This window comes from Micropterus dolomieu, linkage group LG08 (assembly GCF_021292245.1).
Source record: "Micropterus dolomieu isolate WLL.071019.BEF.003 ecotype Adirondacks linkage group LG08, ASM2129224v1, whole genome shotgun sequence".
Taxonomy (NCBI): Eukaryota; Metazoa; Chordata; class Actinopteri; order Centrarchiformes; family Centrarchidae; genus Micropterus; species Micropterus dolomieu.
The window spans coordinates 8,274,601-8,297,347 of record NC_060157.1 but is presented as its reverse complement, the minus strand read 5'-3'; the positions used below and the strand labels follow the sequence as shown (position 1 = coordinate 8,297,347).

Here is a 22,747-nt window from a genome sequence, read left to right as displayed (position 1 = left end):
CAAAGAAATATGACCACATTACTCCTATTTTAGCTTCATTACACTGGCTCCCAGTATGTTTTAGAATTGACTTTAAAATTCTATTGATCACATTTAAAGCTCTTCATGGCCTCTCGCCTTGTTATATTTCTGACCTTTTAGTCCCATACGCACCAGCACGTACCTTGAGATCCTCGGGCAGAGGTCTGTTGTCTGTTCCAGAGTCTCGACTGAAAACTAAAGGGGACAGAGCGTTTGCTGTCAGGGCCCCGAGGCTCTGGAACAGCCTGCCCGAGGAAATCAAGGCGGCTGAGTCAGTGAACTCTTTTAAGTCCCTTCCCGATCTTATTTGACTTTATTTTATCCCTTTTATTTTATTGTATTTTACTAATTTTATATAAAATTTTCATGCTCTTATCTTTTTTGTTTTTTTTTTGTATTATTCTTTACACTTGTTAAAGCACTTTGTAACTTGTTTTTGAAAAGTGCTCTACAAATAAGGATTATTATTATTATTATTATTATTATAATAATGATTTTCCAGAAATGTTTCTCCTATACTTATACTTAATTGCATATTTCCTGTAACATACATTTTTCATGAGACATGACATGGTGTTCATTGGTCACCTACATTGATACAAAACTGTACAAAACATATGTTCTACAAACAAAATATGAGGCATTATTATGGATTAACTAACGCTGTTTCCACACATATCAGTAACTCTAAATGCAAACAGTTTGGTCAAAGATTCTGGTGTTATGCTAGTAGCAGCTGATGCAACCTCGAGATGTATTTGTTGTATTCATTCATAAGCGTGGATGTAGTATAAAATCGTGGGTCATGATAAAGCACACATGTGAATGGATGCTTCAGTAGATGTGCAAAGCTTTCATCAGTACTCTGTACAGCCACACTTTATACAGCAAACATTTTGATATTGATTAGTGGTTATCAGTGTACTTTGAACTTTTGTGAGGCCTCTGCATGTTTGGTTATCAGTCAGTCTTATTGTCCGAGATTTTAATTGTTTAGTCATTATAAATACCTAGATACAAAAGGTATAAATAAATATATAAATAAATAAATAAGCCTGTATAAGAACTGTGTTGATAGATTAAAACATGCTGATCTGAAAAATGAGCTGTATGTTCTGCATATGTTTCTGCAACTCTAATTGTATGTATGTATGTAAGAGTGTCCTTTATCGTACAACTGCATAATGTGACGCAGTTCAAGACTGATAATCTTGTCATGCTCACTTCCTCTGTGTTAAGGAGAAGCCTGACTATCCATATCTCTCACTGATAATATGTCAACACAGTGAGAAAAAAGTACGTATTTATTTATTTATGCAGTATGTCATCTTTTAAATGTCAAATGAGTCACACGTTGTAATTCTTGCAAATATAATTAATCTTAACATCTGTGTTGTATTTTCTATTAAAAGTATGAACATTAATAATTGCTCAGATTTGAAAATGTTTAAATATGAATGGATTCTATACGCAAACTTGAGATGAGAAATAAGGAACATTTAGAGTACTGGATTAAAATTTTACATGACATTAGAATTCCTTCCCTTTTTTCTGGACATAATCAGGTCTGAAGCACTCAGCAACAACCACACTTCATTACATAATTGACTTATTTCATGCAAATGGCAACAGGAAATGTTACAGTGGTGGAAGAATTACTCATTTCTGTTAAAAGACTAAAAGTAGAAAGGTATTAATTTAAAGCAAAATGTACTTAAAGTATTTAAGTAAAAGTACTTTCCCTTTCTGAAAGGTATATTTGTATCCCATAATTGGAATATTATTTCTTTTTAACATGTAAGCAGAATATTATTATTACAGCCGTTGGAGGTGGAACTCATTTTAACTACTTCATATACTGTTTGATCATTCAATCAATAGCACATATTAGGCTATATTTTAAAAATTTAAGTTGTTTGTAAAATCTTGATCTGTAAAGTAACTCCAGCTGTCAGATAAATGTAGTAAAGTAAAAAGTATATTTCCCTGTTGTGGGTGAAACTTCTAAATCACGTAATTTCTTCTCCAGTGCAATTTTTTCATTTAATTCATTAAGTCGATAAAACCTCCCTTTAATGGCTCTTTAAGTCATTCAGATGAAAATTACATTTCATTTACAGGGGCTGAGATGGTCAGTTGCGATGGTCAATACTCTCTGCACTGCAATCAAAAAAGAATTGCACACAGGGAGGTCTCATGAATCAGTTAGCTGGTCCCTGGAGGGGAGGATTTTCCTCTTCTATACCCTCACCCCCAAATGTTTCATTTCTGATAAATAGAGAAATCTGGATGATATACAGAGAAGTAGCCAAAATTGCAACAAGAGAAGACATTTTGATTGAGCTCCACCGTGTCAATAATTAGGAAAGTGTCACAATGATACCTTTAAAGGGGCTATTTGTAGTTTTTCAATGAAATCACTTAATAGATGTCGATGGGTTCAAATGTCACATAGAAATGAAACACACGCCTGTTTTCTCTGTTGCTTGGAACAGCCACTATTCTTCTTCTTATGTGAGGACACCAGGTCAGGATGTAGCCCTGTGCGCTCCGAGCCTCTCTCAGACTACAGCAACAACACCACAGCTAACGACATGCAATCCACTAATACCACAAAACAACTGGCTCCCAGCACAACATAAACTCCACGTAAGGATACAAAACTATAATAAAGGTTTATGTGGTGAAGCCCATCAAACCAAACGAGATTCAGGTGATGACGCTGTAACTAACATGACCCACATAATATAGAATAATGCAACAAAACAGCAACAACAACACAGAGGAAGATCTACCCACTTACTGTATAACTATTATAAAATGTGACAAAAAGTGTGACATTTATAATTTTCAGTCCAGCTCACTAACCGTTTCGTTATCATCCAATACATTTAGCTGTGCTCACATTGCTGAGCCTCCGGTGAAAGATACACAAATAGTAATGTTAGTGAAAGCAGCAGGCGAGCTAACACAAAAGTATCACATCAGCTAAATGCAGTCACTGTATCATGTAACGAGCATGGATTAGTTCAACCTCAAGCAGCTGATAAAAATGTTACTGTAATGTTGCAGTGGAAGTTGCCAGCATGTTGTGTGAAGCTATCTCCCTGTCTGTCTATAGCCGCTGTCACACTGCCCTTTTTTCCGGGAGTATTGTGCCAATATGCCGGTGTTTCGTTGCGCTGTGTGAAAGGTACAGAGCCCGTGTTGATCTGCCTCTGAGCCAGGACCGTTGAAGTAACAGAGCCAACAGAACATGTCTGGAGAAAAACCACAGCCTGCATGCTGGTGTATCTGCATTTATTGCGGGATTTCTGTATGAAAGTGGTTGTGTTTCGGATTATGCTTGCTCATCAGTTCAAGCGAGCACGTGTACGAGCCCACGCCTGGTTGCAATCTTAAAACCGCTAGTGGCCGCTGAAAACTACATAATGTCCCTTTAAAACTGATTTTAATTCAAGAGAGAAAAATCACAAGAAAATAAGAATCAATTTCATGGCAATCAATCAATGCAATAGCTGGTAAAATATTACAGTCTGGACAAAAGTAGTGGACCGCCCGACCGACAGACCAACATTGCCATCCGTGGAGCCGTTAGCGTGGCTAAAAATAAATTATATAAGTCCTCCAACTTTTCCTTACAAAGTACTTTTGTCTGATTTTACCTGATCTCTCAACTTTTTAAAAGCATCTTTGATCTACTGACAACAGAAATATTTGACTGATGAAAGGCTGCTTGGACTTGAATGCTACTGTCTTTATTACGCTTCTCACAAGAAGAGTGTAATTCAGCCAGACAGCTCCACTTCACCAGCTATGTCAGCGGTGTTGCGGCTCAATATTCCTCAAGTTATGCTGTCATTATTAATCTGCTCCTTCGCCCCTGGCATTTGCTGCAGTGTTTGTGCCATAATTCAGCCATTGACTGCATGTGTGTTCTTTCATGCTCTGCTGAAAACACATGCACTGTGTGACTCTGCTCATAAACTGTTGCACTCCAGACGACGACAGAATACTTATATTAGTTTGGTGCCTTTAAATAAGAGTTTTGCTTAGAAAATTAATATACTGTGGACTTCCCAGAGCATCTCCCACTTGATTGTTATTGCCAACTTCTTCTTACTGTAAGTTAACAGCTAAAAGCTACACTAGGCATCACTGACAGGGGAAAATCATCAGACTTAACAAGTGTGGCACAGTGTTTGCCTGAATTAATTTGGTATTACACTTCTCCCACAGGACATTATTTCTGTAATTAAACACAAAAGTATTGCAAGAGAATGCTAAATTAACTGCAAGGGAATGCAAAACTAGTTCATAAAGAAATTCCCATGGTGACCCACTCCATACATTATAAAGCCATTACAACAGCAGGCGTGCTAGCTGCTCTGCTTGGCTCTAAAACGTCCATGGCAAGACAATGCTTTGAGCTAAATGCTAACTTCTGTATGCCAACATGCTCGCAATGACAATGCTAACGTGCTGATGTTTAGCAGGTGTATGTTAATGTTTACTGTAGTCACTGTTTTGTGTGTTAACATGCTAACATTTCATAAATACAATTAAACACAAAGTGCAGCGGAGGCTGATGGAAATGTCTTTATCTTTGTTTGTATTTGGCTGCAAAGTGATGAAAAGGCAAAGCAAGGAAAAACTTCATTACAATCCATCGAGTAGACTACCCTTGCTAACCCTAGAGCTACGTATGTCATTAGGGTGGCTAGAACCATGAGACAGAGAAGAATAGCTCGAGTGGTTCCAGTGATGCAGCCAGAGGAAACTTTTTTTTAAGTGTTCATTAATCATAAAAGAACAATGGGAAATAATGTCAAAAAAGAACTTTCAGATTCAGATTCAGACCACTTTATTAATCCCAGGTTCATCCACAAGACTCAAAAACACACAGGCAACAGAGCAATGTGCCTGCAGTATGTCAAGGAGACTATGAGCATCTGTATGTAAAATTAAACAAAATAAATGATTGCTATAGTTAATATAAATGACCAAGTTTAAAAGACTGTAACAATGTGACTACTGTCAGCATTTAGTAGCCTGGTAGTGGAAAAAATGAAGTACTTTCATATATTTCATTGTATATACAGCATATAGTTGTAGAGAATCGATAAAGTTAATTTAATTTTTAGATAGACTGTTGAATAATGATCCCAATGCAAAATATTAGAATATAATGAATATAATAATAGAATATTCTTTTGATGTGATGAGATTTTCTTATGTATGCATGCAGTGTATTTGTTATTTTGCCAGGAAAACCACAGCATTACAGTTAGAGTTAATTACACTTTTGTGCAAAAGATTTTCATAATGGCCTTGCCACAATGTAAATCACGCCTTGACAGCACCAAATGACGTTTGGTCACTGAAACAATGTGACAGTATATACTTAAGAAATGTATGCTACTTTAGTCATCGGTATAACTACACTGACAAAACCACATTTCTTTAAGTGCTGATGTTGGTTGAAAGTTGCATTTGAAATATATTTTGTTCATTCTAAAGTCTGTGTCCAGTCTAAACCTTCAGTCACAACAGATCAATAGACCTGGAGACAAGACATCACATACAAACTATGATGGGAAACCATCTGGAAAGATTGTGCTGCTCACAATAAAGAGGTGGGGTGTGATGTGACAGAAAAAAGAATGATTTTGAGTTGTTCTTCATAGACCGTGTACATAATATTTAGTGAAGTGTATGCAATAATGAAGGGATTAAATTAGATTCTTCAGGAAAGTCTCTTAAGAAATAGCTTCCCTTTAACTTGAGCCAACTTTAACCTTGATGAAAAAGTGCCACATTGAGTGAAACTGAGCTCTGAAGTGATAATGCAGAAACAGAGTCGAGGCTCCAGTAGGATCATTGGCAGCCAGCTGAGAGCTCTCAGCTGGCCTTGGACTTGGCAGCAGATGGTCTCCCTCTCAGAGTCAGGCGTCAGCTGTTCACATGAGCACAGGTCGGACGCTGAGTCTCACCCACACAGCCACACAGACTCCTGACAAACTCCTAAATGCTCGCTCCCTGGTTTACTACTGAAGATACTTTTGTTTCTCTGTTAAAGCTCACATTTCCTCTGTGAAGATATGTCTCGTTCCAGGTAGGCCACAGAACTATTATTTCTTTATTTCAAGCTTTTATTTGTCAGAGATTTATCAGATATTTATCGCTGATCTTTTGTTAGGAAGTTCTTTGATCTTGTAGATGATGACACCGTCTCTTATTGTGGAATGACAGTACAGAAAAAACATCTTTTTCCATGAAGTGGAATTTCACAAAAATATATCAAAATAATAAAAAAGGAATTATTTCAGAGAGTTTTTGTCCTCCACAGAGCTTTAATTTAAATTTTACCAGAGACCTGTTAGAAAGTGTAAGTGTTTTTTGGGTTTTACACTCACCGTTACAAGAGGACATGAACATACAGGAGGATCACTCACCTGCTAAAGCTCTTCTAATTCCATTTGCTGAGCGTGGGATCTGCATGAACTGCTTATCAGGTCCTCTCAGTAATACACACGTTAGTTAGACAGCCGTACTCTGTGTAAACATGCCTCTACACAGTTATGTTTTTAGTCTCCTTGATTTACAAAAGACATTATTTATATTGATTTATTTCAGTTTATAAGTGTTGCAAGGCTGTTACCAGTGGTGGAAAGTTACAACATTTACTATTAGTACAATTTGAAGGTGCTTGTACTTTAAGTAATTCCTTCTTCTGCTACTTTATACTTCAATTCCACTACAATTCAGAAGGAAATGTTGTCTTTTTTACTCCACTACATTTGTTTAATAGCTTTGGCTACTTTGCAGATTCAGATTTATCATACAAAATATAATCGACAAATAAATGAGAATGTGTAGGTTATAGATTAAAACAACTTTATTGATTATTGCAAATTCTTTTGTGCTTTTACTTAAAATTACTAAAATCTTTAATGCTTAACTTTTACTTTAAACTTTATTACTACACTGTGGTATTGCTACTTAAGTAAAATATCTGAGTACTTCTTTCACCATTTACTTCCTTTATTGACTGATTGTTTTTGTTTTAATGTTCAGTAAACAGAGTACCTAACCACATGCTCAGAACAATAGGCCTGTATAATGAAGGCACCCAGCCACCAGGTCATTTCCTCATCTGTATCCTGTTCTTGAACAAAAGAACCAGGAAAGAGACACATTAAACTCAGAGGGGATCCCCAGTTTCCTTCTCTGGTTCCTGAATCGGAATTTGCACATGGGAAAGAGCCATATCCTCTCATATACACACTTCAATAACAACATCTAAAAGTGTAAGATGTTTCAAATTTAATAAAAGTAATATTTTGAAGGACTACTTCCCACAATGGTTATACAAGACCTGATGATGAATAACTCTCAAAGTTAGCAGCTTGGGAAAAAACTAGAGCTGACTTTATGCTGAAAACGCTCTCCTCTTCTTGCAGGTGCACAACAGGAAATAGTTTTGTACAAGTTCTTCGTTCAGGAGCTTCCTCTTTCCCTGGACGCCACATACAGGACGTTGTGGTTTTGCCCCTTCATTGAACAAAGTGGATTTGCATCCATACCAACTGCCCAGCAATAGAAGTAATAATCCTCCAAGATGGCAGTCACTTCAATCTATGGTATAGAAGAGCCAGAAACTGGCTTAGCTGAGGTGGACATATGTATGCTTGAGATTAATATCAAGTATGAAGTCATCCCATCTATTGTCTGCTGTGTTTGCCTTTCATTTGGCCTCATCTACTGCTTTTTCGGTATGTATTCTTGATACCAGAACTAATAATAAATGTGAATGTACACAAATTACAGAGGTAAGGACAGGCTACTTAGAGCGACTATTTTAACACCTCCCTGCTGTCAGTGTTCTAAATGTTTTATTAGCTCACCTTATGGCTCAAACCCACAGTGGCAGGTGTCTGGAAGCTGCCAGGGGGTTTAGGGTGGATGAGCACAAAGCTGGAGGAGGCAGATGGGTAGGCCTGTGTCTGAATTTGTGTGTCTGATGTCTCACTGGTTTCACGGTCTTAAACCTGACAAAGGCTCATATGAGTTCTGACAGTGATGTTGTATTTTTACAAACAGCTTGTACTTTCCAGTCAGCAGCAGTTTGTAGAGCGGTAAGTTGAATAAAATACTGTGAGGGAAATTTCCCCAAAAATCCATCAATATATGGTAAAAAAGTTCAAAACATTGGCTAATTTCTGTCTCTTCACTGAGAATTGACACAAATCCAATAAACACAAAATGTGTGTGTGATTAGGAGCACTGTGTCCTATTGACCTGTTCCCTAAAACATGTGACCTTATGCAAACACACATGCTGCCAAAGTCTGTGTTCCCAGTAACTCTCAGTGTTAGTGTTGCATGTAGACACTATTATGAGGGTGAATAATTAAACATTTGAAGAAAAACAGCAGTTTCAGTGGTGCAGGTGGAGACAGTTTCCAATTGTGTTTTCTTATGTAGTTCGCTATTGTGACCAAAAATATAAAAGGAGAGTGAGTTGTGAGTACTGATGTTATTCACATAAAAAAATGCGAATGACAGATGTTGGAGCTGGACATTAATTCTGGAACAAATTCACTTATAACATATATTTCAGCAATGTGTGACCTATCAACATCTGCAGGTCAGCCATGCAGCTCAGTGAGATTTCAGTTAAAGGGTCAAGCCAAGAAATCATCAAAAATACTAGAGTGGTAGTGTGCATCTGTTCCTCAGGGTTTGAGCTGGCGGTACTTTTTTTCCCCTTGTGCTTCTGATCAGAACAAGTTTACAGTGATTCAAAATCACTTTTTACAAAAGGTTTACAATTGCTCAAAACTCAAAATGCTATATTCCAAAAGTTGGCCTCAAAATCTCACCTCAACATCACAACACTGTCATGTGTTACTGTAAAACGGTAACTGCTTCTCATAAAATGAGGATCTGCACACTAATTTCCTCAAATGTATAGGAATAGCAATGAAAGAAAATGTTCAATTTATGCAGACATCAGTATTTTAAATAACCTACAGTAAGAATACCTTGATAAAAATGTTATTTTATTTTTTAAATATGATGTTTTACTGTAAAAAATGTAAATGATGCAGTCTAGAGTCTCACAGACAAAGTGATGATTGTTTTGCCTCCATAAGCTTCTGTTTCATTTTAATTCAGGACATACCTTAGATATTTCCATCACTTATAGGTTTAATAATAAAACATAATAAATCATATCAAGATTGGCATCATTGTAACACACAATACAATAAATTTTTAATACACTGGAAACTGGAACAAAAGCAAAGCCTGATTTTCTGATTAAAAATTATTATTACACAAATTTAAAGTAGATAAAATAAGGAGAAACAAACTGTTGCACTGTTTGTAATTGTAAAAAGCCACGCAACTTGTGCTAACATGAAGTGGCTTTATTTTGTAGCCTGAGTATGTGATTGTGTTATGCACTGTGTATGTGAGGACAGTATTTTGTGTTTAAAAGAAAGAATTAGCAAGTCAGTTTGGCTCTTAGCTTTAAGCTCTCAGTCAAAGCAATTGTAAAACAATGTGATTCATTTTGGATTTGCACACATGGATGAAGAGATGGTACAGTCCTTTCTTTTAATAACTTGTTTTTATTTTACTTTTCAGGATACCGCTGCTTCAAGATGGTCATGTTCTTCTCTGGCTTCATGTTTAGCTCTGCAGCTGTACTTCTCTTGTACCATAAGGAGCCTGTTTTCGAGGCCCAACTGGGAACAGAGACAAAGGCAGGGATCGGCCTGGGTGTGGGTGTGCTCTGTGGGCTGATGACCATGCTAGTGTCAACCATGGGGCTCCTCCTCAGTGGCCTGCAGCTGGGGAGCCTGCTATCCCTCGCCATCCTAGTGGTTGTCGGACAGTTTCACAGCCTTACTCCAGTGTGGGTGCCGCTCAGTGCCGCACTTGCTGCCAGCATTGTCACTACTGTTTTCACACTCCAGTGGCAGAAACAGTTCACCATAATCTACACATCTGTGTTTGGAGCAGCCACTGTGATGCTGTGTGTGGATTACCTGGTGGGGACATTTATGCTGCCAGATCAGGTGTATGATATACTTTGTCAAGTTGCCCCACGTCCACTCTGCTGGTTTAACTGGGCGATCACTGGGATATGGCCTGTTTTGAGTCTGATAGGTGTGTTGGTACAATGGAGGTTTACTGCCAAAGGAGTATCACACACAGAAGGTGAGTTTAACTCAACCTGCACTTAATTATGCACTCAAACTCAGTTTATTTTCATGTTAAATACATTTTCCTCCCTTTGGGATGCTTCCCAGCTGCACACCAAAAACAGAAGAAACATGCCAAGAAGCACAAATATAGAGAATCCAGGAGACGAACTCCACCACACCGTAGGCGCAGGCCTCCATTGCTGAAACGCTATGCTGGGGACGTCCTTGCACCGGTCAGTGGCTGAGATTAATCATTTAGCATGAGCCTTTCATTCAGCTTTCATTTCTTTAGAGGCAAAGTCTACTTTTTACTGCAGTAGATGTTTAAGATTGAGCTCATTTTAACTACTTTATATACTGTTGGGTAGTTTAATCTATAGCAATGCATCATATTCTATAAGACCATCACATCTTTGTAGCGTGTCTGTCGTGTGAAAAGCATCTCTAAAAAGCCAACTTTTCATGAGCTCAGGAAAACAGCCCTGTTTTCAGCTATGTGGCATTTTCCAGCTGATCCAAGGGTCTGATCCTAGGTTTGAAATAGTTTCTTTTAGCTTAAGAAGTAAATAAAATAAATTTTCTCAACCCCTAAAGGAACATTTAATCTTTCAGATTACCAGAAAAATTATAATTCAAAATAGAAGTTTTCACTGGATGGGAAGGGTATGAAAAATTTTAATCTGAAAAGTAACTAGTAATTAAAGCTGTCAGTCAAATGTAGTGCAGTAAAAAGCACAATGTTGCCTCAGAGATGGTATGGAGTACATCTGTAAAGTTATGTTTGTACTGAAGTACAGCACTGAGTAAATGTACTTAGTTAAATTCCGCCACTGTCAGTTTTCTCCTGACTGCATGAGAAATAGCTTCATCACGTTTGATTTTTTTTACTATGGAAATATGTAGTAAATGGTCAGTGCAATAATGTTTTGTTCTCCTGTATGCTTTCAGAGTTATCTCCAGAGCCTTCAGGAGCGCCAGATGGGAACAGGCTCCTCCACCAGCACCGTCAGCACCATCACACATACTCTAATTGACTTTGACTATGAGACGGGTTCCATGGTGCCTCTGACTGCTGCCTCCCCCGTCTTTACAGTCTGAAAGAACACACAGCATCAAATATCTGTTATACTGATAATTAAACATTCCTTAGAAATGTTCACTTCCACGGAACCACTTCAACCATTTCGACTGCCGCTGTGAATCTACTGCAACCAGCTTTGTCAGATAATCATCAACATGCACACAGTGTGATTTGACATGCTTGGAGAACGTCCCGTTAATGATGACAACAACAAAACAACACAACATACACACTGATCAGACTCATGATCAACACATCCTTTGAAAAGTTTATCACTTCACCTTTTGCTTCACACAATCACAATATTTTATTGTCTAAATACAATGTACCATATTTATAGATTAGTTTGGGTTGTAATTCTTTTCAATATAAAGTATTACCGTTATTAATAACACATTCATAATATCCCATGCAAATTAAAGATATACATCAGAAAAATGAGAAATGTTGGACAACGAGCTAATAAACCCCTGATTTAACAGGAATAGAAATCAAATAGAACGTATAGAAGAGAATGTCTAATTTCCACAAATAAGTGAAAACACACACATTGCAATAGGCCTTTTTCACTGAAGATCTTTTGACACATCACAGCAGGAAATGAACAGGTGTAAATAATACAGTTAATGATGGCTGAATTCCATTTAGCTGCTTCAGTTTAAGAGTCCTGGTATTGTGCATGCCGTCTTACTGGGACACACAGAGCCATCGTTAATGTTGTTAGTAACACCTGTGCTTTTCCTACTATGACCTACAAAGTCAAAATGTCTGATGTCTGCTGAGAACAAGGGCTGGTTGATAGAATACTGTCTATGCAGTTTCAGGAATATTACACTATCAGCGGGTAAAAACATCCAGTCTTACTGAATCACAAGTATTCCATTGCATGTTGTATGATAATAGCTTTTTAAATAATAATATTGTATTGCCACAAAAAGAAACATCACATCATGCAAATATTTATACTGTTGTTAATTTCATAAATAAGCATCCCTCACTGTTGCTATACTGAATTATTGTGCAGGATTTGGTTTATGTTGAATCCCTGGTGGCCCCTGGTGGATCAGTCGTCACACTGCATCCAGTGTGCGGCAGTGCTCAGAGGATAGGCCTTCTCCACTGCTTGGTGGTTCTGGTTTACACGCCAGTACTGTGAGCCTTTAAACACATATATGTGTCCGTTTGTCCATGTTAATGCAGCATCAGTATTGCTGGGTAACCCGTGGAAGAGTTGTCCAATAGGTTTGGGATATGAACTGAAATCTGTCGGGCCAATTTCATCCCACTGCCAGTATCCAGAGCCCTAAAATAACGAGTAAATAATTTAATGGAAAATGAAAGAGGTATTCAAGCAAAAAACATGTGTCTCAAAATAAATACAAGCAAATATCTTTATTTTGCACTTACTTTGAAGAAGATGAGTTTTTTGTTCTTGTTGAAATACAAGGCTGAGTCAATATTAGCAGGAATATTGGCCAAGCGTTTGGGAAAGCCATGGTCTAGTTTGAAGCCAGTGTACCTCCATACTTTGTCTTCTGTAAAAGAACAAGTGGAAAGTGAGAAAGGCATTAAACACTGCGATGATGGACGATCATTTTTAGAACATTTTAAAAATGTTACAATCCTAATTCACCTTTCAGAAAATATGACTTGCCAGTGCGCTGAGAGTGAACAGCTGCATTCAGGCTCCCTGGCAGCTCCTTCCACAGTGCAGAGATCAGGATGGGAGTGTTGTAGCCAGAGCTGGACACCGTCCACACGTACTGACCACTGAAAGCATAAGTCTTACGCAAAGGACCTGCAGGGGCACAATGCAGGAGAAAGCATACCTGTACTTAGATACATCTCCTGGTTGGGGTAAATTAATAACAAATAACTTTTCTTAAACAAATTACAAAGGTATGGTTTATGTTTTTCCTATATTGAATGCAGTCAGACAGCATCAGGGTCTTTTTACCCAACATCACTGCATTTAGAGTGGCCTTGCAGGGATCTGGAACAACTCCTTCTGGCACAAACTGGCTTGGATTCCTGGATGGAGGAGTCTTCTCTGGCTTTCCTGACAAGGGACAACACTGCACATTGCATAAATTCTACTTAAAAGATGCTGCACGCCCTGACACTGGGATACTAGTGTGACATTACCGTATAAAGCCTGGATCCCTTGTATGTCATCTGGATGTAGCTTAAAGTCGGAGCGGTATCCGTTGTACACAGGTCCCATCAGAGCACTGTGGTACTGAGAGTGTCCCAGGCCAAGAGCATGGCCAATCTCATGGGCTGCAACAATCCTCAGGTTGGAGCCGTAGGTCTTTCCTTCTGTCCACACTTCATCGTTGTCAAAATGCACTATGCCTGACTCAGGGGCATCAGCGTGGGCTAAAACATGACCTAAAGAAAGAATCCTTACCAAACACCTCATTTACACCTGCCGTTGTTTGAGCTGTCACATTTATGGAAGCACGACCTACCTCTCCCATCAAAAGGCACTGGACACGTCTTGTCTTTTCTGTGAAAGGAGATTTTGATGTCTGCTCTGCCTTGCTGCAACTCCTTGAACCTTAAAGGTGACACGTCACTCCAGTACTTAAATGCATTCTGGATGGCCAAACGGGTCTTTCCCTGACCCAAGTCAGGGGTGTAATTATAAATGCGGTAGGTCAACATCTTCTTGCGCCAGTAACCTGTTCAATTAGGAAACATTTAAGTGACTATATAATTGATATTTTTACATTTATACTGCAATACTGTAGTAACAATCTGAATATGTAAAATGAATTACCCACCCAGGACTCGATATTTGAGAGATTTGTTAATAAAGGCGTCCTCCACACCACATCGCGGTTTGTTCATCATCGCCAATGTGGCTGAATCTAGTTTTCCTGATATTTGCAGGTTTGTCACTTTCTGAAAAATTCTGACACACAAAGAAAAGACAAGACGTCCCAATATTTGTATTGATTCACTTAAACAAACAAGCCTGGGGTGAAGGTAAAAAAACAGACATGTTAAGCTACCTTTACAAATAGTTAAAAGAGATGAAATATGGTCACCTTAGGGCTTCCACTATCTCCTCGGGTGGATGGTTATGGCCTTTACCGTCCAGTGGGATGTGCAGATAGCCATACGTTCTTAAATACACCTAAAGAAAGAGTACTAATTGTAATCGATAGATAGATAGATAGATAGATAGATAGATAGATAGATAGATAGATAGATAGATAGATAGGCAGGCACTTTAGGAAATAGTAGTGTTAATATTGGTGAAATAAGTATTTAGATCATTTACTTAAGTAAAAGCAAACCAATACCACACTTTAAAAATACTCCTGCATAAGTCCTGCATTTAAATGGTTACTAATAAGTAAAAGTAGTTCTAAATATTAGCAACAAAATGTACTTAAAGAATAAAAGCAAAATGAGTCATTATACAGAATGGCTCCTTTACAGGCAATTACATTTAAGCAGCACTTGTTGTAATTAGTTGAGTTGGTGCTTATTGTAACTACTTTATGTATAATGTAAATAAATGTTGTTCTCAGTCTTAATCTGTAAACAACTAATAGTCATGGAATGTATGCATTGAGGAATATAAAAAACCATTTTATTGATATCTTCGCCTCAGCAATGTCCTTGAGTTTGTTTTCTATAATGCTAATCTTTTTCAACAATTTCTATCACAGGGCTTGTATTGGGGCCCTAAATGAAATGCTTACTTCCAGGACAGCATTGATATAATCCGAGTAAATGGTTGGTTGGTGTTATCAGCTGCACCATATCTTAACTCATCTACAACAACTCTATCCCCAACAACTCTGATAAGTAATTCTAGCAAAAGTTTCAGCATCTCTGCTTTTCTTACCACCGCTTCTGTAAATTCTTCTCTGCTCAGGGCGACGGATGAAGCAGCTGTCAGCAAAACAAGAAGTCCCATTATCTCCAGTCTAAATTCCATTTTCTGGTTTGGGTCTTTTTCCATTACTAGGGAAATCAAAACATTCCCAACACAGCAAGTTTCAAATTATAAACAAGTTCTGGATCTTTCTAAGCATCGCTAAAATCTGCAGCTGTTCCATCTACGTCCATCCTCTGTGCATTCCCTGTGCTCACCATGTCAGAGCTGAAGCTGGTGACTTGGTTTAGGGATCCTTGTTTTTATACCATCAAGTGTCTGTTCAGGACCTGCCTTAAGGCCACATAATAAACCTTTACAAGGAATGTGATGTGTGGACGACAAAAAACTATTTCAGACACTAACAGCATGATCACGCCTTCTTCCACCATCATTTAGAGCCATTTGTCTTGAAGTGTTTAAGAATAACTTCCGAGTAGTTTTGTTTACGTCAAAGGAAGCAAATAAAGTCAGTATTAACTGTTAAAAAAGGAGATTATCTGCCCACCATCTGTTAAATTTGATGTCTTATAACCAGTTATGTCATTGTGGTGAATAAAAAACCCTCTTTCTTGATATTTAATTAAGCTGCAATACTTTGTAGGTAAATTATTTTCCAGACGACATTAATTAAGGTGTGGCAGATGTACCAGAAATACTGCTGGTGTTGCTCATTAATGATTTATACTTGTGAAACAATATTCCTCATAAATCTTAACATTCTTTTACTTCATGGTTACAGCTCTATGAAGAAAACAACTAACCGCAATCCCTCCATGAGACAACAGCTAATTATATTGTTCCCTATGTAGGAACCCATTCAAGGAAAAACCATGACGCCCCCACATAACCATTGCTACAAATCGTATTCTGAATGGAGACCGAGAACGCCTCCTTTTCGGCTGCAACATGGTGGAATAAAGCTCATAAAAAGTGAGCAGACAGATGGGAAAGAGACTCAGCTCACGCACGCTTAAAACAATTAAGGTTACTAAATTTAACCACGGGTTCAATTTTAATGCTAAAACACTGGTCGTCCCTGATTTCTCATCAGTAGAGGGTATCTTTTGTCTGAGCTCAATCAGGGCTTTTCTGCCCTGGGTTGTGCCTCTTAGGAATAGCACAAATCCTCCCTCCTTTGCCAGCTTAAATCGAACAATTAATTCATTGTTACTTATTGAAACTTTGTAGAGCAGAACAAAACTTGAACCTGTGTGCCCCAATTCCAGACTACACTAATCAAAAGCAGGTTTTCTTTCAGTATATTAAGACACCCTTGATTTTTTTCATATGCCGTTGATGTAAATGCAATGCACAAAGTAAAGGGAAGTGGTCATAAATTCCCCCAGAAAAAAATCTAATCAAAAGTAATAGTTGGAAAACCTTTTTGCTTTTATTTGTGAAGTTTAATTGGCAGTGTCATTGTTAGGTGGCAGTGTAATTGTCATTCAACGGTGCCTGTATTGTATCATTTCCTGTAAGAATAAAGCTGTAAAGTAGGTTGATTTTTTATATTATAACTAAGTATTGTACATACTGTGTACAAGTAGTTTGTAGTATGAAATCAGGACATAAAATTAAGGGTTTATGGGGTACTCCACAGGGTCCTATTTTAAACTCTCTGAGGAGCTTTCCATAGTCTGAAAGAAAGACCTTGATGTCATTAGGCAAACAGGATTCAGTTTTTGGGGGGCTTTACTTCTACCAGGGACTAAAAATCAGGATGTCACAAAGCTCTACTACTTCAAATTTTAATCATTATTTTCTTTTTAATCCATCTTCCTTCCTTCCTTCCTTCCTTCATCTCCTTTAAGTTGTGCCTGACAGGCTCTACTCAGGGCTATAAATCTCAGGGGACATCCTGAAAAAAATCACCTAATTTCATTTCAGAATGCTCAAAATACATGTTTTTAAGATTAAACATTTTTGAGTTATTAAATGATACATCCGGCTTAATTTTCTTCTTATTGTCAATTTGTTTCTGCTGAAAAAAAATCATTAAAGACTCAAATGTTTAGTTGCATATTTTTGTTAAAAAGGCTCAGGCTTTACTTAGATACTTAGTATCTTAGTAGGATCAATTCATTGTTGGGTTGGGTCTTTTTATGAGATTTGTTGATAAGAATAAAGTGCAATATCACCACCCTTATCCTTTAAATGTATAACTCAAAATATCTATCCAAAGACATCAAAATAAGCAGTAGTTTTACTTTTTCTAAGAATTTCCTCCCCGCCTTTTTTAAAATAATATATAATAATAAAGTTATTCAGACTACCCACAGAATACTTGTTCAATCTGAAACTACTAAAAAGAGCAATATGAGATAAAACATTTTACACAGCATGTAGTTTTAATTAATGCAATGACTGTATGAGACAGTTACTCAACATTAGTGTGGCTACAAGAAGCCATCCAATCATTGACAAAAAGGTGTTAATTCTTAAGAGCAGACAGGTCAACAAATTATATTTTCTTAAACAGAAAATACTTTTTCCATTTTATGTGTCAGTAATACCTGATGCCATGAATAGTAGAAAATGGAGAGGACAGACACGCACAAAACAATTTACAATGATGTCTTTAAAAGATATTTATAAATGAGTGGACTGGCCAATACACGTGTATGAGCAGGAGTCATAATACTATCTAGAGATCTGAATCTAGAAAACAGGCTGGTCAGTTCTGAAGATCGGGTGCCTGCTACGTAGACTTCCTGTCAGTCTCGGCTTGAAAGGCCTTGGGACTGTGTTCACTTCCGAAGTTCATAATGAATATCAAATAGGTAGAATATGTTTAATGGAAGCCATGATCACAAAGCTGCAAAGGTCCCTTCCCTGTCTTTCAGTATGTAGTTTGTGTGATTAGTCTGTCTGACTCTTCGGCTTTCCTTTATTGCTTCAAGAATCACGCTCGAGCTGCTGTAACTCATCTCGTAAGGCCAGTACCCGGCCCAGCTTTTCCAACTGATCCTTTGTTGGCTCTTTAATTTCCCCTGAGTCCACTTTCTGCTGCAAATCCTCAACTTGTCGCAGCTTCTTCTTCAGGTTTTTGATCTTCTTGGCCTTTTCAGCAGCTGCTGCTGAGGAGTCATCGGGAGACGAGACAGAAACCGGCGCCGGCATCTTATTTGAAGACTCAACGCCCTCTGAAATGGACACATTCTCGATAGCGTCACTCACCAAGTCCACATCCGCATCCTCGTCCCCATCCTGGCCCTGGTGCTGCTGCTGTTTCCGCTTCTCTTTACGTTTCATGTTGCGTTTGGCAGACTTTGAGAGGCCGGCTGTCTCACTGTCCCCGCAACCGGGGATCTTTTGCTGCTGCTTTGGCGGAGCTGACTCGGACGGATTCATCCCAGGTGGCAGGTCTGGTTTGCTCTTGAAAAACTTCACATACTTGTTTTCATAGCTGAAACAGAAACAAAAGACTTTCCATTTTGTTCAACGCACATCAGTAATTTCTGATGAAAATCGGCCTGTCCTAATCAATAAGGATAAATAAGATTATGATTCTGTGTACAACTGTATGGAAAGAAGAGCTGTACTTACACTGGTACTTCTTCCTGGGGGACATAACCCTCCTTTACCCGCCTTGGCTTCCTCCATGTTCCATCAGGTCGCTGAGTGGAAGCAATGTATTTCCCTGAAGGGCAAAAGGTAAAACATTTTAGCGAGTTTATATATATTTAATATATTTGCATGACCTGTCAATTTTAAGCCAGCAGACCTTTAATTTATCCTGTTCCCTGGGCTTTGACTGTTGTCATGACAAAGAAAATAGCTCAGTGCTCACTCTTTGGAGGTTTGCCAAACTGAGAAATAAATTACATCATGTTCTCTTCTCTTTTTATTGTTGCCCTGCTTATAAAATATTTCAATAACGTTTTTATTTTTTATCTTTTATTCTTTTTAGGGTAACGCCTTTCCAAGGACTACAGGTGAAAAATCATCTTTTGGATGACTCAAACTGGAAGCTGTGCAGCTCCGAGGTCCAATCCAGCAGTTTGCCACATTAATATAACGTAGTGTATTCACATCGTAGGGGTGCAGAAATATGAATAAGCTCCAAATGATCACTAAATTGTGTTGCTAGCTGAAACTGCACTAAACAGCCAACATGTTATTGCCTCCTGGGAGATAAAATTTTTCAACGTCATGTTAGCAAGACAAGGAACTCTGGTCAAACTGAAGCACACACTGCAATTTTGACTTATGGTGGATAACACTGGTTTTACGGCTTTGAAAGTCACTTGTGCTTCAGAGAGCACTTTACTCAGTTTTGAAAATTTTGCAGCTGAACTACATGCTAAAGTGACGCTCATGTTTGTGGGATAAGAAGAGAGGAGATTAATTATCAGATATTGAGAGTACACAAATAGACATAATCATAAGTATATGGAAAAACTTCAACCTGATACCAAATAATAAGGTAATCAAAAGTACAAATGTAATATCATACTCCAGTCACATAACATTGCAACTTAACGAAATACCACAAAAATACCACATGAGCCCGAAGTGGACACTGAGCTGACACCACACCAATAACAATCATTAATAAATCACGTCAACAGAAATATTTTAAAAGTAGGTGCCTTAGACAACACATTCATTATTTCTTTTTTGTTTAATATATGTGCATTTACTGCAGCACTTGTGAACAAGACAATAATAGATTTAATAAATAACACTTTGGCTTCCTGAACTTTTATTAAGTATTAAACCATAAAATCAGCAAGGAGTTGTAGTACTTTGGCCTCAGTCTTGAAGGGCTGCTATAAGTTTTTACAACCACCAGATGTCACTGTGGATGTTTAATTTAAAGCCATTTTATTAAGCCCTAAAAGCTTAAAATCTTTTGGGGGGCATAAAGACAGAGAAAGCCTCAAGTTTCATAAGGTTTCATCCACCCATCACTAGTTTGACAAGCTGTTCACCAAGTGTGTGTGTGTGTGTGTTAACTTCCATCCCCTTGTGAACACTCCATGCAGTCTCACACTATGAATCATTACAGTGATCCAAAGCCTAAAATCCTAGAACAGATTGAGGAACAGGAACAAAACACTAGTATAAACACAGTATTAGAGCTGGGAAACATAAGGATATTGTCTATCGTCATACTGTACATACCATGGTATCTATGCCTTCCTGAGATAAATTTTTTATTTATTTATTGTGACATCTTGATAGTTATACCTCTTGAGTCCTTTAGACTATCCAAATCAAACAAACTAAGGGAGATAATCCCTCTTAAGTGCTCACCACTGATGTATGTGACAAAGGTTAGGAAGTAAATAATACTGCCTCATTACAACAGGTCTTAAAGGTTCAGTGTGTAATATTTAGGAGGATCTATTGACAGCAATGCAATATAATATACATAACTATGTTTTCAGTGGTGTATAAAGACCTTACAAAATGAACCATTATGTTTATATTACGTTGGAATGAGCCATTTATCTGTGTACACCGTGGGTGCCCTTATATCTAAGTTGCCATGTTGCGCTGCCATATTTCTACAGTAGCCCAAATACACAAACTGTTCTATAGAGCGTGTTCTGTCACTACGTTGAATACGCAAGAAAAACAAGCAGATGTAATAATAAAAGTAGTAGTCTGGTTTATTAGAAGTAAGAAGAGAAGTGAAATTTGGACAAATAGAGGCCCACATATATTATTCAAGAGCCAACAGAGCGTGTCGGCCACCGTAGCTTCCCCTCCGAGCTTTGGAAAAGGAGGGGTGAACTGTGACTAATTGGTGCATTCATGTGGTGAATAATGGGATCCTTAACAATCCTTAAATCTTTATTGCAAAAAGAGGAATAAAGTGTACATGGGAAATAAAGAAGTATACATAACAGTATACAAATATATAAGAAGACACAAATAATTAAAACTTTGCCAGGAGTAGTCTATATTATATAAAGATATTAAAAGAAGACCATATGTTGACAGTTTACTGCCTTTTTGTTGTTTGATTTAGAAATGAAATCAATAAAATGTCCAACCTCATGGAGAAAAAGTTAGTTTTTACTGCTGAATTTACTATTTCCATTAGCTTTAATACATTTATTATAAAATGCTTATTTTGTCTGAGGAGCAAGTGAATGCACAGTGAGCCATCTGTTGCAATTCCCAACCATCACCACTAGATGCCACTATAACTTACACACAGAACCTTTAAGGCAAACAGTTTGGGAAGCACCATATGAGTTGTAGACAATAGAACCAATAAGCTAGACTGCTTTGGCACAATATTGCACTTTTAAATAATTTCTGCCTCAATTAAAGGTATTTAATTTGTAATTAGCAATAAAACAGGTATTCATGTTGGGTTTTTATATCCATTAACTGTTTCTCAATTCTTTTTCCAGAAAATACAGGATATCGCGATTTATATTGTGACAAATGATTTTATCCATCTCACCCACTCCTTTTCTTGGTCTTACGTACAGCAGTAAGTCACAGTTGGGTTGTTTGAACATATCATACTGTGCATCGTACTCTAGCTTGTGAATACATTTCTACACCTGCTTGATCATCATAATAACTCGCATTAGTTAACTAGTGAAGATTAGTGATTCATTTCTTTTCTCAGAGACCAAATAACCCGAAAAGTTATATGGAAGACAATTTTTCACACACAATATCTTAACAACAACTGGTGCTGTTAAAAGAATATCGCTTGCATCGTCCAGCTCTGTATCATCACAACATTAACTCACTGACCATTGACTAGTATTAAAACAGAAATAGCTAAGAAACGTTAGCTTGCTAATGTGGCAACTGTTAGTTTGTTATACAAAAAGGTAAAGTGGCCAATTAAAACGGTGATAAGTTACACAGGTAACGAAATAAATGTGTTTCTGGTAGCAGTGCATTTAACGTTACCACACACTATTTCCCATTGATAACAAATGAAATGCGATAGCTACAAGCTAACGTTAGCCATTTCAGCTACGCTTAGCATTAGCTAGCTGCTGAACAAAACACTTGAATCATCGTTTAAATGTCCTGTTGTTGATTATCGATACTGCAGATGGGGGGGAAAGACTTGGACTTGACTGCATTTGCTGTGTTTAATGAAGAGGAGTGTGTGTGTTCATTTAGACAAAAGGTCTTGCACATGCATCAGCCTTACCAGACTCATCTGTAACATAGGGGGTTGCCATTTTGGTGTAAACTTAACGTGCTGCTCCGCTCCGCTCCCCTCAGTCGGTGTCCACAAACGTCCCCTCGCTCACTTCGATCCCACACGGCAGCAAAATACAACTTTTTCAACTTGTGCTTCCCTCGAGGTGAGAGCTGTCATGGCAGCATCTACAGACGGTTATTTAGAGTGGAGACTCTCCGCGCGGGACAGCTAATGCTAAACACCGAACGCTAAACTGTGTGTGTGTGTGTAAGTGTGTAATCGGGCGGCTCAAGGCAGCAAATCGGGCGAACCCCTTTTCTTCGGCTTCGGAAATGACGACGTGGATCATGGGTTGCCAGGTTTGGACAGTCAACCCTTATTCTAACGCTTGTTGAAGTGAAC

At 37.9% G+C, this 22,747-nt stretch overlaps 3 protein-coding genes across 3 annotated transcripts; 1 reads left to right on the top strand and 2 right to left on the bottom strand.

Moving 5' to 3' along the window:
- The first annotated feature begins 5,997 nt into the window (after nt 1-5,997).
- Nucleotides 5,998-12,315, top strand: LOC123975864 (transmembrane protein 198-like). The gene is made up of 5 exons (XM_046057651.1): nt 5,998-6,136; nt 7,485-7,796; nt 9,675-10,250; nt 10,343-10,470; nt 11,186-12,315. The coding sequence occupies exons 2-5, from the start codon at nt 7,643-7,645 to the stop codon at nt 11,333-11,335; spliced, it is 1,008 nt and encodes a 335-aa protein (XP_045913607.1). The 5' UTR covers nt 5,998-6,136; nt 7,485-7,642; the 3' UTR covers nt 11,336-12,315.
- On the bottom strand, nt 11,616-15,357 carry LOC123975863 (matrix metalloproteinase-19-like). Its single transcript, XM_046057650.1, has 9 exons — nt 15,181-15,357; nt 14,372-14,460; nt 14,105-14,235; nt 13,790-14,002; nt 13,432-13,709; nt 13,276-13,372; nt 12,952-13,116; nt 12,726-12,853; nt 11,616-12,621 (listed from the first exon to the last, which is right to left on the bottom strand). Exons 1-9 carry the CDS (start codon nt 15,295-15,297, stop codon nt 12,382-12,384), a joined length of 1,458 nt encoding a protein of 485 aa, XP_045913606.1. The 5' UTR covers nt 15,298-15,357; the 3' UTR covers nt 11,616-12,381.
- Nucleotides 15,358-17,542: 2,185 nt separating this feature from the next.
- On the bottom strand, nt 17,543-22,661 carry pym1 (PYM homolog 1, exon junction complex associated factor). The gene is made up of 3 exons (XM_046056364.1): nt 22,352-22,661; nt 18,760-18,853; nt 17,543-18,619 (listed from the first exon to the last, which is right to left on the bottom strand). Exons 1-3 carry the CDS (start codon nt 22,380-22,382, stop codon nt 18,109-18,111), a joined length of 636 nt encoding a protein of 211 aa, XP_045912320.1. The 5' UTR covers nt 22,383-22,661; the 3' UTR covers nt 17,543-18,108.
- Nucleotides 22,662-22,747: the final 86 nt, after the last annotated feature.

Bases quoted from the DNA above. Each gene is read 5' to 3' on its own strand.
- LOC123975864 (XM_046057651.1), top strand. From the start codon at position 7,643: ATGGCAGTCACTTCAATCTATGGTATAGAAGAGCCAGAAACTGGCTTA. The intron at 10,251-10,342 runs GTGAGTTTAACT...GATGCTTCCCAG, and splicing joins AGGAGTATCACACACAGAAG to CTGCACACCAAAAACAGAAG. The intron at 10,471-11,185 runs GTCAGTGGCTGA...GTATGCTTTCAG, and splicing joins CTGGGGACGTCCTTGCACCG to AGTTATCTCCAGAGCCTTCA.
- LOC123975863 (XM_046057650.1), bottom strand. From the start codon at position 15,297: ATGGAAAAAGACCCAAACCAGAAAATGGAATTTAGACTGGAGATAATG. The intron at 14,461-15,180 runs GTAAGAAAAGCA...CTCTTTCTTTAG, and splicing joins AAGAATTTACAGAAGCGGTG to GTGTATTTAAGAACGTATGG. The intron at 13,710-13,789 runs GTAGGTCGTGCT...TTCTTTCTTTAG, and splicing joins AGTGCCTTTTGATGGGAGAG to GTCATGTTTTAGCCCACGCT.
- pym1 (XM_046056364.1), bottom strand. From the start codon at position 22,382: ATGGCAACCCCCTATGTTACAGATGAGTCTG. The intron at 18,854-22,351 runs GTAAGGCTGATG...TTTGCCCTTCAG, and splicing joins CTATGTTACAGATGAGTCTG to GGAAATACATTGCTTCCACT. The intron at 18,620-18,759 runs GTAAGTACAGCT...TTTCTGTTTCAG, and splicing joins CCCCAGGAAGAAGTACCAGT to CTATGAAAACAAGTATGTGA.